Below are 16,083 nucleotides of genomic sequence, written 5' to 3' on the forward strand. Positions count from 1 at the left end.
TGTGTCCTTTGTTCCTCAAATCATTTCAAAAGCTGTTGACTGTCTTCATCATAACAGAGTAGATCTGATTTGGTTTCTAATAATAGTTGATATGTTATGGGCATTTGTTTGTTGATGGCTGTTTCAATTAATTTTTGGGTTAACCCTTTAAGACGGAGGATAATGCAACACCCTGTAGCTCTCAGGACTCCAGCCCCTATTATAAGGGATGTCAGAATGGAGGCGACCGTTCCTTTCCATTTTCCCGAACCAGCTCTCTAGCCAATCTTTAGTTCCAGCATTTTCCGCCAATTCGTTGGCTAAAGTTGTTAACTCTTTTAATGCTTTTGTGATGATTCCATCTGGGGCAGTATTGTTAGGAATGAAAGCGCAATGCTTTCCTCCCATTATGACACGTACGCCCCTTTCTCTGCCAAGCTCGTGTCTATGCAAGTCTGTTCTTCCATGCCATTCGGCTGGTGGCATCTAACTGGCCAGCCACTTCTTTGAGAGCATCTTGAGTATAGGTGATGAATCTTTGTTGATTATAATAGATGCAATTAATCCAGTCTACAATTTTATTAGTAGTTGACCACCAGAAGAGTGCTGATGCAAGCCCAGCAGCTGTGTGTTTTCGGGTCTTCAATTCGTTAGGTGCTCCTCTAGGACTCCTACTGGGTCAATATAAATACTGGGATCAAAAGAATCTGCTAGATCTCTCTGACTTAGGTGGCCATGGGGGTTCTTGGGGATCTTATGGAATGCCAGGGTGAATGGAATGGCCAGTTGAACTAAGGCACAAGTCCCAGTCCATTTGGACGGTAACAGGTCACAGAGGTTCGTCTTCCCACTTACCGCCAGACATCAGCTCTTCATACACTGAAGAGCTGAGTTGTTGCCTTTGTTTGACTCACCAGTAATGTTTAGGATGTGGGTACAAGTTGAGAGTTCTCCCACAGCCTTATTGAACTCTGCCCCCTGCCTAGAGAGACAAGAGGAGTGGTTCGTGTTCCCTATGGAGGATGAGGGGATTGCTCTCATGTCTGATCTTCACAAGGTGGGAAGAGCAATGATAGACTTTTGCAAATCTCATTTCCCCATGCATCCCTGTCCTGGTATAAAGCCAACATGCATTGCATTCCATCAGGATTGGTATCCCATCCTGGGGGAACCGGAACCACCTGTGCCTGAGGCTGCCCAGCAGAACATGCGTAACAGTCGCTCTTATTAAGAGCTAGTACCAAAAATCTGACTCATTCAGCCCAGGCATTGATATCCCCATATCCAGTCTCAGTTTCTAAAGTCTGCCTCAAATCCGTTACCTTCATTATTTTTACTCTCTTAGGGTATTGTCCGGTGGGTTAAAGGAAGTACTGGGACCGGGAGTTATAGTAATCCTGGGTGGGCTCGGGGTAGAGTTGGTGACGTGCCTGAAAGCTAACTGTTCCACAGGATCCCTTCCTGAGATATTTATTCCTGATCCCTACCTCCAAGGTTCTTGGTCTAGAGTAGCTAGGGTGTTTATGTTAATTAATATAGGATTGCACTCTAAATTTCTACAGTTAGGTGGTGTGGGACTCTTATATAACTGTATTTTATTCTTTTTTTTTTTTTTTTTTTGAGGCGGAGTCTCGCTCTGTCGCCCGGGCTGGAGTGCAGTGGCCGGATCTCAGCTCACTGCAAGCTCCGCCTCCCGGGTTTACGCCATTCTCCTGCCTCAGCCTCCCGAGTAGCTGGGACTACAGGCGCCCGCCACCTCGCCCGGCTAGTTTTTGTATTTTTAGTAGAGACGGGGTTTCACCATGTTAGCCAGGATGGTCTCGATCTCCTGACCTCGTGATCCGCCCGTCTCGGCCTCCCAAAGTGCTGGGATTACAGGCTTGAGCCACCGCGCCCGGCCAACTGTATTTTATTCTTTAAGGGTTTGGTTTTGGAAGAATGGCTCACCCAGCCTCAAAATTGGGTGGTCCACCAGACCTCATTCCAGCTAGCACAGGGCTTTCCCCATAGCGACCTGTTTCAGGACATAGATATTTGTTTGCTCGTGACAGCTGCCTTTGGTTCCCTAAATTCCCTCAAGGTAAGACTTGGCAGGCATCGAAACTTATGGTCCGGGGGGTGGAGGTTCTAGCTATATTGACTATTAGTTTGATTGGCTATTCTTCTACCAGGCTCCGTCCAATAATTGTGTACCGATTAATTCTAACTACATCCACCCCAAAGGCAGAGCCTGCTCGTAGCTTCCTTCTAGGTTTTCCTCAGAGTTAGCTGAAGGGTTCCTTAGGAGGTCCATACACTTCCCACTTCCCCTTCCCCTTCCTTCCAGGAGTTCTTTTACCAGTCTCTTGACTGAGTGCCATGTGTCCACCCCTATCCAGCTGTTCATACAGCTGTCTCAGTGGTCAGGAGAGCTTGGTAGGGACCTTCCCAGCTTGGGCAGAGCTTCGTCAGGCTGGAAGTGGTGAACCGTGAACTCATGAGGCAGGGTTTGAGTCAGAAATCCTTTCAACCTGAGGGATGACAGGGTGGAGGATATGGCCAGTATATAATTTCTTGAAAATTCATCTTTGGTTTTCATAGTAGGAAGGTCGGTAGTCCCACCTAAATATGGGAGTCCATATAACAACTCGTAAGGGGACCATCCCAGACCTTTCCTAGGGGCTGTACTAATCCTCAGGAGTTGCTCTGGGGAGACGTTTGGTCCAAGGCACTTTAGTTTCTAAGATTAGTTTAGTAAATACGCTTTTAGAGAGTCCAATTCCTTTTTTCTACTTTTCCTGAGGAAGCGGGGTGCCAAGGGATGTGGTAACCCATCTAATGTACAAACCCTCCAGAATTCCCCTTAGCACCCTCGAGGTAAGGTGGCTCCCATTGTCTGAATCAATATTTTCTACCAGGCCAAATCTGGGTATAATTTGTTCTAAGATTATTTTGACCACATACTTGGTGGTGGCAGTTGGGAGGGGAAGGCCTCTGCCCAGCTGGAGAGGTGGTTTACCATTACCAGTAGACACGTTAGTCTCCCTATTTTGGGCATTTCTGTAAAATCTACTTGAAGGAGGTCTCCCTCTGGTAGTCTTTTGTTTGTTTGTTTGTTTGTGTTTTTGAGACGGAGTCTTGCACTGTTGCCCCGGCTGGAGTGCAGTGGTGCAGTCTCGGCTCACTGCAACCTCCACCTCCCGGGTTCAAGTGATTCTCCTGCCTCAGCCTCCCAAGTAGCTGGGATTACAGGTGCCTGCCACCACGCCCAGCTAATTCTTTGTATTTTTTGTAAAGATGGAGTTTCACACTATGTTGGGCAGGCTGGTCTTGAGCTCCTGACCTCATGATCCACCTGCCTCAGCCTCCCAAAGTGCTGGGATTACAGGCGTGAGCCTCCGCGCCCAGCTGGTAGTCGAACCACCTTTTTGTTTATTCTCTGGCAGGTCACACAACCCCACACACTTGTTTAGCAGGGGTGTAAATCCCTGGCAGGCCACACAACCCCCACACACTTGTTTAGCAGGGGTATAAATCCCTGGCAGGCCACACAACCCCACACACTTGTTTAGCAGGGGTGTAAATCCCTGGCAGGCCACACAACCCCACACACTTGTTTAGCAGGGGTGTAAATCCCTGGCAGGCCACACAACCCCCACACACTTGTTTAGCAGGGGTGTAAATCCCTGCACACCCTTAATTCTTGAGTATTGCATCACACATGGTCTTGGGACCCCAGTGACCTCCTTGTGCAGTATGGACATCAGTTCTCTCATTATGGGTTTATCATTTATCTCCCATCAGAGAGCACCCACCTCCCATCCTCAGTTTGAGTGACCCCTATCTTGCCCAGCTCTTCCTCCTCTTTAGAAAATTGGGGTCTTAATACCGCCTTAGGGATATCTGGGATTAGGCTGAACAGTCTAACTTCTTCCTCTAGAGAGGCTTGTTTAGCAGCTTCATCCACAAGCTGTTCCCTACAGCTTCTCTAGTGTTTCCTTTCTGACGGCCGTTTACATGAACCATGGCTACCTCTGCTGGAGGCAGGACGCTTTCGAAAACTTGCTTGACCAGTTCCCCATGTATCAGTTTTTTCCCTTACTATTTATCAGGCCCCACTCTGTCCAGATCCTTCCAAAGGTATGTCCTACTCCATAGGCGTATTTGGAATCACTATATATAGTGCCTTCTTGGCCTTCTAGAAGCTTTAGGGCCTGGTTAAGAGCGTATTATTCACAGGTTTGGGCTGACCAGTTGTTGGGTAATCTACCTTTTTCACGTAAGGATTGTTTGTATCAATGACAGCATAGCCACTTTGTCTTTTACCATCAGTCACTTGGGATGACCCATCCACAAACAGCCTCATTCCATCATGTAGGGGAGCTTCTCAAAGGTCTGGTGTGACTTTAGTTTGATATTCTATGATACCTAACAGTTATGGTCTGATGCCACCTTATTCTCCTGTCCTTTCAATAAGAAACTGACTGGATTCAAGCAACTATCTGTTATTAAGACCAGATCATCTTTTTCTAGTAATAGGACTTCATATTTTAATGTCCAGGAATTAGTCAACCATCTCCCAGCTCTTTGATTTCATATATGCCTGACCTGATGTGGGGTGCTCCCTACCAGGGCCCAGTCGAAGGGCTCAATCAGCAGGGCTGTGACAGCTACTGCTTGCACACATTTGGGCCACCCTCAAGGGACAGGATCAAGAAGCTTGGAGATAAAAACAACAGGTTGCCTCTTCCCCGCCCCAGATTTGAGTGAACACCCCAAGGGCCACGCCCTCGCCTACTGTTACTAACAGATAACACATTTTCTTTAAAGATGGAAAGGCCAGGACTGGGACTGTAGTGAGAACTTGCTTTAAATCCTCCACTGCCTTGATTTCTTCCAGGGACCATTGCAAAGGATGGAGTTCCTCTTCTAGTAACTTAAGATACAAAATCTTTGTCTTTTGAGCATATGAGTCAATCCATAATCTACAGTAACCAGTTAAACCTAAACATTTTTGGAGTTCTTTCTTTGTCTTAGGCAAGGGCAGACCCACTATTCCCAATACTCTTTCTGGGTTTATTCTCTGCTTCCCTTCACTAATTAGATGTCCTAAATATTTAACTTCTTTTTCTACAAATTGGAGTTTGTTCTTGGAGAAACAAGAACAAGCCCCTTTCCCCTAGGAAATGAAGCAACTCCCTTTCCCCTAGGAAATGAAGCAACTCCCTTTCCCCTAGGAAATGAAGCAACTCCCTTTCCCCTAGGAAATGAAGCAAGCCCCTTTCCCCTAGGAAATGAAGCAAGCCCCTTTCCCCTAGGAAATGAAGCAAGCCCCTTTCCCCTAGGAAATGAAGCAACCCCCTTTCCCCTAGGAAATGAAGCAACCCCCTTTCCCCTGGGAAATGAAGCAACCCCCTTTCCCCTGGGAAATGAAGCAACCCCCTTTCCCCTGGGAAATGAAGCAAGCCCCTTTCCCCTGGGAAATGAAGCAAGCCCCTTTCCCCTGGGAAATGAAGCAACCCCCTTTCCCCTGGGAAATGAAGCAACCCCCTTTCCCCTGGGAAATGAGGCAACCCCCTTTCCCCTGGGAAATGAGGCAAGCCCCTTTCCCCTGGGAAATGAGGCAACCCCCTTTCCCCTGGGAAATGAGGCAAGCCCCTTTCCCCTGGGAAATGAGGCAAGCCCCTTTCCCCTGGGAAATGAGGCAAGCCCCTTTCCCCTGGGAAATGAGGCAAGCCCCTTTCCCCTGGGAAATGAGGCAACCCCCTTTCCCCTGGGAAATGAGGCAAGCCCCTTTCCCCTGGGAAATGAGGCAAGCCCCTTTCCCCTGGGAAATGAGGCAAGCCCCTTTCCCCTGGGAAATGAGGCAAGCCCCTTTCCCCTGGGAAATGAAGCAAGCTTGCGGTGGCTTCTGATACCTTGTCTCTCCTTTCCCCAGAAATTAGAAGATCGTCCACATACTGTAACAACTGGGTTTCTCTGGAAGGTTGGAATTCCTCCAGGACTTTTTCTGGGACGTGACCAAATAAGTGTGGGGCTTCCGTGAAACCTTTTGGCAGCACAGTCCAACAGTACTGCTGCTTTCTCCCAGTTATGGGGTTTTCCATTCAAAGGCAAAGAGGTCCCTACTCCTAGAGTCTAGGGGACATGCCCAGAATGCGTCTTTCAGATCCACTACACCGAATCACTTATGTTAATGGAGTATTTTACTAAGAAGGGTGTAGGGGTGAGGCATCACAGAATGGTGAGTTTGTACAATTTGATTTATAATTCTTAGATCTTGCACTAATCTGTAGGACCCATCCGGTGTCTTTACAGGGAGAATTGGAGTGTTGTATGGTGACATGCAGAGTTCCAGTAGTCCATCTTTAATTCATTCCTCTCTTACCGCTTGGAGACCCTTTCTCCCTTCAGTGGGTATGGGATCGTTTCCTGCAAACTCTTTCTCTTTCTCCTGGATGTTTTAGTTCAATCTGTAAGGGTGTGATTTTTTTTTTTTCTTTTTTTTTTTTCTTTTCTTTTTTTTTTTTTTTTTTTTGAGGCGGAGTCTTGCTCTGTCACCCGGGCTGGAGTGCAGTGGCCGGATCTCAGCTCACTGCAAGCTCCGCCTCCCGGGTTCACGCCATTCTCCTGCCTCAGCCTCCCGAGTAGCTGGGACTATAGGCGCCCGCCACCTCGCCCGGCTAGTTTTTTGTATTTTTTAGTAGAGACGGGGTTTCACCGTGTTAGCCAGGATGGTCTCGATCTCCTGACCTCGTGATCTGCCCGTCTCAGCCTCCCAAAGTGCTGGGATTACAGGCGTGAGCCACCGTACCCGGCCAAGGGTGTGATTTTTAATCCTCCCCGTTGCCTTCCTTAATCCACACAAGGGGATTACTTTCTTCCTCCTCTGTTAGAAGGCCCATCATAACTTTTATTTGCCCCTTCTCTATTCCTAATCCTAAACCTAATCTGACAATCAGGTCTTGACCCAGGAGGTTAGTTCCTGCTTCAGGAACATGTAAGAACAACCCCTTAATTTGTTCTGATCCCAAGCTAATTAACATTTTCTTAAATATCGGAACCTGAAATCCCTCCCTCTTTACCCCGATACTGTTAACTTCTCCTTAGAGAGTTTTGTGCCCCTTGGTTGATACACTGGGGAGAAGCAAGCCCCTCCAGTGTCGATCAAAGATGTCATTTCTTCCCCGTACGGACCACCAGGTTGTGAGAAACAAACTCACCCAAACCCAAAGACTCAGAGACCCAGAGAACAGTGGAAGTGAGACTTTTAATGATGGTTTTGCACGATCGGGTGTCTGGTGGGCAGGCACACCCAGCAGGGTTACAACAAGCCATTTATCCCCTAGTGCACAGGTCCTGCCCCAGTTCCTCATAGGCTGAGTACTGTGGGGGTCACAGTCTTCCTGGACGTCGCCTATTGGTTGTTGGGCAGGGGCTGTAGGTGTTTTCTTTAGGGTTGTCCTGCTGCATTTTGTTGCGGCCCACAATGCATTGCAATCCCAGTCAGCTCAGGGGCTCTTCAGGTATTTGACTTATGACCTAAGTAGCCGGGCAGGCTGATAAGAACAGACAAAACGAGATATTTTTAGACTAGTAAACTTTCATCTTAGACTAAACCTCTTTGGTTCGGGTGAGGGCAGCTAAGGGGTGGGGGGTGCCCAACAAGCAGGCGTTGGCTATCCAAGCAGAGGCCTAGTACATCCTGTTTCTTCTGTAGTTTGCTGACCTAAGCCGATTCAAGGCACTTTGTCTTGGAAATGGACCACTGTATACATTATTTCCTTCAACCATAAGCAGCTCCAAGTCACAGGTGGTGCCTGCATTTCCAGAGGTGCTGGGGAGGAAGAAGAGTGTTATCTTTCTGAGGTTCCTTTTACTGGCATTGAGGACAACGTGGTTTCAAAGCTGAGCACTGGAATCAGCTTGCCCTGGGAGGGAAAGGACAGAACCAAAAAGCGTAGAGCCACTTCTGCAGAGGCCCGAGAAAGGCAGCACGTGGAGGCCTGCGCATGCCTGTATGTGGGGATTGCACGCCCAGGTACATGGCGGTGCACACTGTGATCTGTGATTGCCAGGCTACTTTCTGGAGACCGAGCCAGCTGCCAGCAAGCAGTGACTCCAGCAATTTCCTAACAGAGATAAGACACTGTTTCCAATGCCTTTATGAAGAGCGTGATTTTTTCCAGTCAGTGTTTCTTCAATTGGAATCTGTCAGTGATTTGGATCAGGGACACGGTGTTGAAGGTGGAATGGGGAGGCACGGTGGCGCTCTGTGCAATATGCAGTGTGTGTTTCATAGAGTCAATGTAATCACGACAGCCAATCCACGCACTGCCCTTTAGTGCTGCCCACATTGCCCCGTCTCACAGATGAGGACCCTGGAGCCCAGAGAGGTTCGGGAACTTGCTCAAGGTCACACAGCCAATAGATTTTGAAACGTAGATGTCAATCCAGGCAGTCTGGCTTCGAGATCATTGTTCTGAACAATGATCTGTTTCTACTCCCTCAGTAAATACGGATATAGATATAAATATATATAATAATGTGAGCATAAACAACATAGCAGCATTAATGACGGTATTGTAAAAATTAGCTATTATCCTCCCACACTGTGACTGTAAAATTATATATATGTTATATGCACTTTACACAGCTAAAATCAATGTGTATACATTTCATCTTCCATCTTCCCTTATTTATAATAACTTTAAAGTGTCACTGAGTTGATGTGTTGATCTGCTTCTGAAATGATGCTCGCTGAGGTTATTTTTGTGTGCTGCTGATCGTAGAGAACACCACAGGAGACATCTCTGTCCCTGTCTTTTAGTTTCCTCTTAATGATTGAGTTGGGCTGAATCCCCCATACCAGACATGGTTCTGGCTATTTGCTCAGTAAACAGGTGGTTTCGGGGGCTGCCGAGGGCCAGGTGCTGCGGCAGACACTGGAGAAAGGGCCAAGACACTGCGTGTGGAGCCCCAGGATTCAGACCGTGTCGCAGGCTTTGGGATAGAAACCGTGGTGTGCTTGGTCAGCAGCAGAGTGCCGGCTCTTCAGGAAGCCAGTCCCCGCTCGGAAGGCCGTTGGAAGGAGCCCTGGTTCTTTGCTTTCTGATTCTCGTGTTTACTATTGACATCTTTTGAGGGTAAGAGATTGGGTTTTTGTTTTTTGACTTAGTATACGTGGTTAGTAGTTCTTTTGGAAATGGATTTTGGATATATCATGTTTTAAAAATTAGTTGGTTGACAAAACATTCTCTGATTCTCTTTTGCACGGAAGCAATTGCATCTGCAAAGGAACGCCCTGTGTGTCATTCCTCAAGATTTCTTCCAGTTGCTGCCGAACCTGACTTGGCTGGACCTCCGGTACAATAGAATTAAGGTGCTTCCTTCCGGGATCGGAGCCCACAGGTAAGTTGTTTATGCTTCCAGATTTTAAAATCATCCTTGTCCTTTACTCAATTGAATTTTTATTTCGGAACAGAAACATTTAATAGTATTTTTAAATCCAGCTAAGAGGTGCAACAGTTGAATGTACGCAACATGCAGAACTATAACTTGGGATATTTGGTGCCACAACAAATGCTGGTAGCCACAGTGTCTTTTTGCTGGGTGGCCGGTGTGATTTTTGTCACAGCTGATTCCAGCTCTGACTCTCCTTGTGTGAAGCTGCCTGAAAATCAGAAATACTTCTGACGAGTTAAACCAGCAACTTTGGCCAGGCGCAGTGGCTCACGCGTGTAATCCCAGCACTTTGGGAGACTGAGGCAGGCAGATCACCTGAGGTCAGGAGATCAAGACCATCCTGGTCAACATGGCAAACCCTGTCTCTACTAAAAATACAGAAAAATTAGCCAGGCGTGGTGGCGGGCGCTTGTAGTCCCAGCTACTCGGGAGGCTGAGGCAGGAGAATGGTGTGAACCCAGGAGGCGGAGCTTGCAGTGAGCAGAGATCACGCCACTGCACTCCAGCCTGGATGACAGAGCGATACTCTTTGTCAAAAAAAAAAAAAAAAAAAAAAAAAAAAATATATATATATATATATATATATATAAATGAGCCAGGTGGGTGCCTGTCATCCCAGCTTCTTGGGAGGTTGAGGGAAGAGAATTGCTCGAACCCAGGAGGCGGAGGTTGCAGTGAGCTGAGATCACACCATTGCACTCCAGTCTGGGCGACAGAGTAAGAGTCCGTCTCAAAAATAAATAAATAAATAAACCAGCTCATTTGCTCCTGAGGGCTCTTGTGTAACCCACCTTGGTTCTTGGCATATAATGAGAAATTCTTCTCACTTTGGAAAACTGGGAGCACCCACCCAAGCCCCGGGTGTCCTGCCCGTCCCCACCACTTCCCTTCCAGGGGTTTCCTTGCATTCCCACTTGTGGACCTGTGGGGCGTAGTCCTGCCCGCGGTGGAAATGCCACATCTCGTTTCCCTGCTCAGCCTGGCCCTTCCCGTCAGCCAGGAATCTACCCTCACTGTGGAGACTCCCTTCTTTCCTGAGCCTTCTGCTTCTGTGTCCACATCCCTGGCACCGTGGCTTTTTCTCCTTCTGAAGCCATGATTGCCCTCACCTCTTATTCTTTTCTTTTTCTTTCTTTTTTTTTTTTTTTAGATGGAGTCTCGCTCTCCCCTAGGCTGGAGTGCAGTGGCGTGATCTCAGCTCACTACACCCTCTGCCTCCCGGGTTCAAGCGATTCCCTTGCCTCAGCCTCCCGGGGAACTGGAATTACAGGTGCACGCCACCATGCCCTGCTACATTTTGTATTTTTAGTAGAAACAGGGTTTTGCCATGTTGGCCAGGTTGGTCTCAAACTCCTGACCTCAAGTGATCCGCCTGCCTTGGCCTCCCAAAGTGCTGGGATGACAGGTGTGAGCCCCCACACCCGGCTGCCCGAACCTCTTTTGACCAGTGCTTCAGCCCCTCCTCTGATATGAGTGTGTCTGGGCACAGCTCTGAGGTGGGCGTGTCCCTGGCAGGTGCAGGTTGGCAGGGAGGCCTATTGGGTGGGGGAAGTCTCTAAAGAGGGGCAGTGGGGCTCAGAGGCCAGTGTCTCTTTGTGAATTTTATTTTAGAAGGGAAGTCACAGAAGGGTTTGAGTAGAGAGGGTGGCATCAGACTTGGTTTATAGTCACTCTGTGAAGAGGGGGGCTCCAGGGCAAGGGTGGGGCGGGTCACCAGCTGGGGCCACGGCAGCAGCCCATGCAGGAGGGGCAGCCTGGGCGTGGGCTTGGTGGGACTTCAGAGCTGGTGGGATGCGGGTGGGTGTGGGGCCCAAGAAGGAAAGGGGTGTCTAGGACACCCCCAGTTCCTACATGAGGAATTGTGTCTCCCAAAAGCCATGGTGGCCTCTGTGGCACAGTAGAATAGAGGCTTGTAGGCGGCCCTTCACTTGCCTTGAACTCACCGGTTTTAAAAATGTTTTATAAGAGGTCAGTATATTTTGCCACACGTAATAGAAGAGAACCAGGCATCATTCGCCCTTCAGGCTCTGCGAGGAAGCTACTTATCTAATGAGAAGTGGTGTCTCGAGCAGGTGGAAACACACCGGGGCATCTCCATGGGGCTCCAGGGACTCGGGTCTGCAGGGCGGATCACAGTGTGATCTGTGCCCAGACACACAGATCCTCGAGATAGACCTCGAGGAGAAGAGTGTCCCGGGACTCAGCTGGTCCATCTGCTGAGCCCGGCCAGCCGCTTGTGTCATGGGAGCTGCATGGGAGCTAGGTACTCTCCGGGCAGTGGTCCACCCTGTCCTCACGGCCTCAGGAGGCTTCCGAGCCTGTGGCTGAGAGTGCTTTGGGAAGGATTTCTTCTTCACGTGATCATCATCTTCTGGGTTTAGAATCACTGGGTGCTGTTTTATCAACAAATCATTTTAGCCTTACACAGTTCTGGAAAGTAAGTGCTACTCAGAGGATGTAAATGCACTAAGACCTGTTCTCATAACTACTCGTCTTTTCCCTGAAATAAGTATACAGTCCTTAAAATTTGAAATTCTTTGATTTTGCCAAAGCTGGCGGCCTCATGTTTTTGAAGATACACTTTTATTTGTGATTTGTAACCCATGATAACATTCCAATTAGATCAGCTACAGAGCTGAGACATATTACTCAGAAATGCAAAGTGATTATGGGCTTATTAAAGCCTTAAACCTCTCAAAACATAGTTAAAACAGTGGCGGTGTTAGCGTGCCCCCTTCTCAGTGTCTTGGATGTGTGAGCTTGCTAGCAGAGAGACGATGTGGGAAGCGTGGATCAGTTCATTTACCTCCTTAGGCAAACAAGTCCAACTCAGTATTTACTTTTATATATTCATTTTAAAATCAATGAAACAAAAGAATCAATGGGTACGCTTTGAATTACTGATAGTATTTAAGGAATTAACATTTATAAATTTGTCATTTAAAGTGTTTCAGAATATTTTAATAATATTATTACATAGGGTAGAAAAACCCGTGCTATACTTTCAGGTTAATAGTAAACATGCGGCCGGGCACGGTGGCTCAAGCCTGTAATCCCAGCACTTTGGGAGGCTGAGACGGGCGGATCACGAGGTCAGGAGATCGAGACCATCCTGGCTAACACGGTGAAACCCCGTCTCTACTAAAAAATACAAAAACTAGCCGGGCGAGGTGGCGGGCGCCTGTAGCCCCAGCTACTCGGGAGGCTGAGGCAGGAGAATGCCGTGAACCCGGGAGGCGGAGCTTGCAGTGAGCTGAGATCCCGCCACTGCACTCCAGCCTGGGTGACAGAGGGAGACTCCGTCTCAAAAAAAAAAAAAAATAGTAAACATGCACCCCCTGCAATCCCTCTTAGGCAAAACCCAACCCAGCCCCACCCAGCAGCGCCTGAGTGGCCAGAACCTTTCTGCCTTGACGAAGCCCTAGTGCTGGAGAAGCCGAGGGCATGGCGCTACCCTTGCTGCCCTCCTCAGCATCTGGAGGCCTCTGTTCACCTTCTAGAGAGCAGATGCTGTTCTTGTTGGCTGGTTTTATACGAGCAAAATTCAGAGGGAGTAAACCAAAAACAGTGAACTGAAAGAACCACATTGAAATAATCCACTTTTGTGCACTTCAAGAAAAGTTTACTTCATAAAGTTTATTCCTTAAAAACTTTAAGTAACAGCCGGGCACAGTGACTCAGGCCTATAATCCCAGCACTTTGGGAGGCCGAGGTGGGCAGATCACAAGGTCAGGAGTTCGAGACCAACCTGGCCAGCATGGTGAAACTCCATCTCTACTAAAAAAAAAAGTATAAAAAAATTAGCCAGGCATGGTGGCATGTGCCTGTAGTCCCAGCTATTCGGGAGGCTGAGGCAGGAGAATTGCTTGAACCCGGCAGGCAGAGGTTTCAGTGAGCCAAGAGCATGCCACTCCACTCCAGCCTGGGCCACAGAGTGAGACTCCATCTTAAAAAAAAAAAAAAATTTTCAAATAACCAGGAAAATCCAAGAAAGTAAGTAGAAAGAAAATTGTCTAAACCTTAAATAATCTGATTTTCCTGTAGGGTAATCAAAAAATTAAACGTAATTTAAGTGAGGGTTGGGCATGGTGGCTTATGCCTATAATCCTAGCACTTTGAGAGTCTGAGGCGGGAGGATCACTTGAGTCCAGGAGTTCAAAACTGGCTTGAGCAACATAGAGATACCCTGTGTTTACAAAAAATACCAACATTAGCCAGACATGGTGGCACACACCATTAGTCTCAGCTCAGCCACACGTGGTAGCACACACCATTAGTCTCAGCTCAGCCAGGTGTGGTGGCATACACCTATTAGTCTCAGCTACCTGCAGGGGCTGAGGCAGGAGGATTGCTTGAGCCCAGGAGGCAGAGGTTGCAGTGAGCCGAGATTACGTCACTGTACTCCATCCTGGGCAACAGAGTGGAGACCTTGTCTCAAAAAATAATCATAATAATTAACTGCGAAAACCAAGAAGCATAGTACAGTAAAAGGTACAACATAGAGTTTAATAGAATATATGGATTTTTCCATCATTCAGCTAGTAAATGTTTACATTCTTTCCTGTCTGTCTGTCTGTCTAGGCATCCATGAGATATTTTGGGCTGCATTTTGTGAGGATGTTACTAGGTGCTAAATGAAAGTAGGTGCCTTCCTGAAATGCTGCCTTAGCTGAGTTTCTTATGTAGAGGCTTCTCAGAGTCCCCAGTGTACGAATCATTCATCTCCAAGCAGGGCAGGATATACTGTGCAGCGGAAGTCTCTCAGGCAATTTTGGCCACAGAAAACTTTTTTCACAGAGCATCATAAAACACTGGGATTCCTCACAGCACATCTTAGGAAAGACTGGTTTGCAGTGAGGTTATAACTGGAAGGTATGAAAGCCTAAAATAGAGGTTCTGAACTGGGGGAGGTTTTGCCCCCAAGGAGACTGTTGGCAATGTCTGGAGACATCTGTGGTTGCCACACCTGGGGGTGGGTGGTACCTCTGGCATCTATTGGAGAAAGGCTGGAGGTGTACAATACCCTGCAAAGCAGGGGCACCGCCACCCCTACGAACTGCCTGGTCCCACGTGTCAGTGGAGCAGGGCTTAGACCTGTGTTTATGTTTGGCAGCAGACCATTTGTGTGTCCATGTTGTAAATGTAAGTGTATCTGTATTGAAGTTGCCCCTGAAAGAGAAGAAAAATGAAGAAACTTGATGGTGTATTTTGGAGATAATCATTTTATTCTCTGCTTTTTAAGTGTTTTTGTTTTGTTTTGCTTTACAGGCATTTGAAAACTTTGCTTTTAGAAAGGAATCCTATCAAAATGTTACCTGTGGAGCTGGGTAAGTAATAAAACAATAAAAAGATGATTTTAAAATGCTATCTTTTGAACTTACCAGACCTTGTAATGGAAGTATCAGGCATGACAAAGGAGGGTAAGCTAGATATTTTTAAAATCCTTCCTACCTCTAAGACTAAGATAACATAGCTCTCAAGAGCTGTTGATACAGCACGTACTGTTCGTATGGAGGTGTGACATGTGAGCCTTGTGTGAGGCACAGTCACACAGGTAAGGAAACCGAAGGCCCTGCACACACCTCTGCAGGCCCCGCGTGCTGTCTCCGCTGCATCTCGCTGGCCTTCCTGGGAAGTTTGACCCCTTACGTATGTTCCTAGGCCTCATCACGAGCACTTGTTTAGACCTCGGAATCTAAACACTCAAAACCAAAGGCATATGCTGACAGACAAATCAAACAAGCATAAACTATCGCAGAAGCAAGTTTTCTGACCTTTAAAATAACTAGCAGAAACAGTATAAATTTGTCTAACTAGTAGCCCAGGAAAAAATGTCTAAAATTCTGAAGGCATTTCTATTATGAACTTGAAAAGCATTTTGGAGAACTAATTTATGAGTATTCGTTTATTGATAAGTCAGTTGCTACCATGTGGGCAGTATAAAAAACAGACACGTATACACGTGGGTACATAAAAGTACAAACATTGAGATTTTATTGCTTTGATTTTATTTTTAGCCATGAATCAGGTAAAACTCACCAGTTTAAAAGAACAGTTGAGACCATGCATAGTGGCTCATGCCTGTAATCTCAGCACCTTGGGGCGCCAAGGCGGGAGGATCCTCTGAAGCCAGGAGTTTGAAACCAGCCTGGGTAATATAGTGAGACCCCATCTCTACAAAAAGTAAAATAAAATAAAATTAGCCAGGTGCAGTAGTGCGTGCCTGTGTTCGTAGATACTTAGGAGGCTGAGGGGGGAGGCTAACTTGAGCCCAGGACTTCAAGGCTGCAGTGAGCTCTGATTGCACCACCGTACTCCAACCTGGACAACAGGGTGAGAGACCCTCTCCCTAAAAAAAACAAAACAAAACAAAAAACCACAAAAGAACAGTTGGGTTAAATTGTGCCTTTGTAAATGGAACAAGTTATGGCTGGAACCCTTCCACAGGTTTAGAGAAAACAATAACAAATTTATACCTCAAAGAACAGAGAGAATTTAAGCTTTTTAAAGAAGGAGTTTGGGTGTGTTTGAAGACTAAAAATGGATGACAAGATAATACAAAGTCACTTGCCACAGGATTTGATAAGGAAACTAATTTCATTTAGATAGGTAGCTTCTAGTTTAGTCTCTGTTTTCCAGCTGGACCATGGAGCTCAGGGC

General features: G+C 47.1%; 1 protein-coding gene across 7 annotated transcripts in view; it reads left to right on the plus strand.

The window, feature by feature from the left end:
* The window catches only part of LRRC27 (leucine rich repeat containing 27), a 49,514-nt gene that overhangs the window by 3,772 nt on the left and 29,659 nt on the right, over positions 1-16,083 (plus strand). For 3 of the 7 annotated variants that reach the window (XM_010359852.2, XM_030940705.1, XM_010359854.2), the window contains exons 3-4: positions 9,239-9,369; positions 14,692-14,750. In XM_010359852.2, coding sequence (XP_010358154.1) covers positions 9,239-9,369; positions 14,692-14,750 — 190 coding nt within the window. Of the gene's footprint in view, positions 1-8,586; positions 9,105-9,238; positions 9,370-14,691; positions 14,751-16,083 lie in introns of those variants that run through there. The other 4 variants (XM_030940706.1, XM_030940708.1, XM_010359856.2 and 1 more) reach the window with 4 other exon arrangements.

This window comes from Rhinopithecus roxellana, chromosome 11, assembly GCF_007565055.1.
Source record: "Rhinopithecus roxellana isolate Shanxi Qingling chromosome 11, ASM756505v1, whole genome shotgun sequence".
In the NCBI taxonomy this organism is placed as follows: domain Eukaryota; kingdom Metazoa; phylum Chordata; class Mammalia; order Primates; family Cercopithecidae; genus Rhinopithecus; species Rhinopithecus roxellana.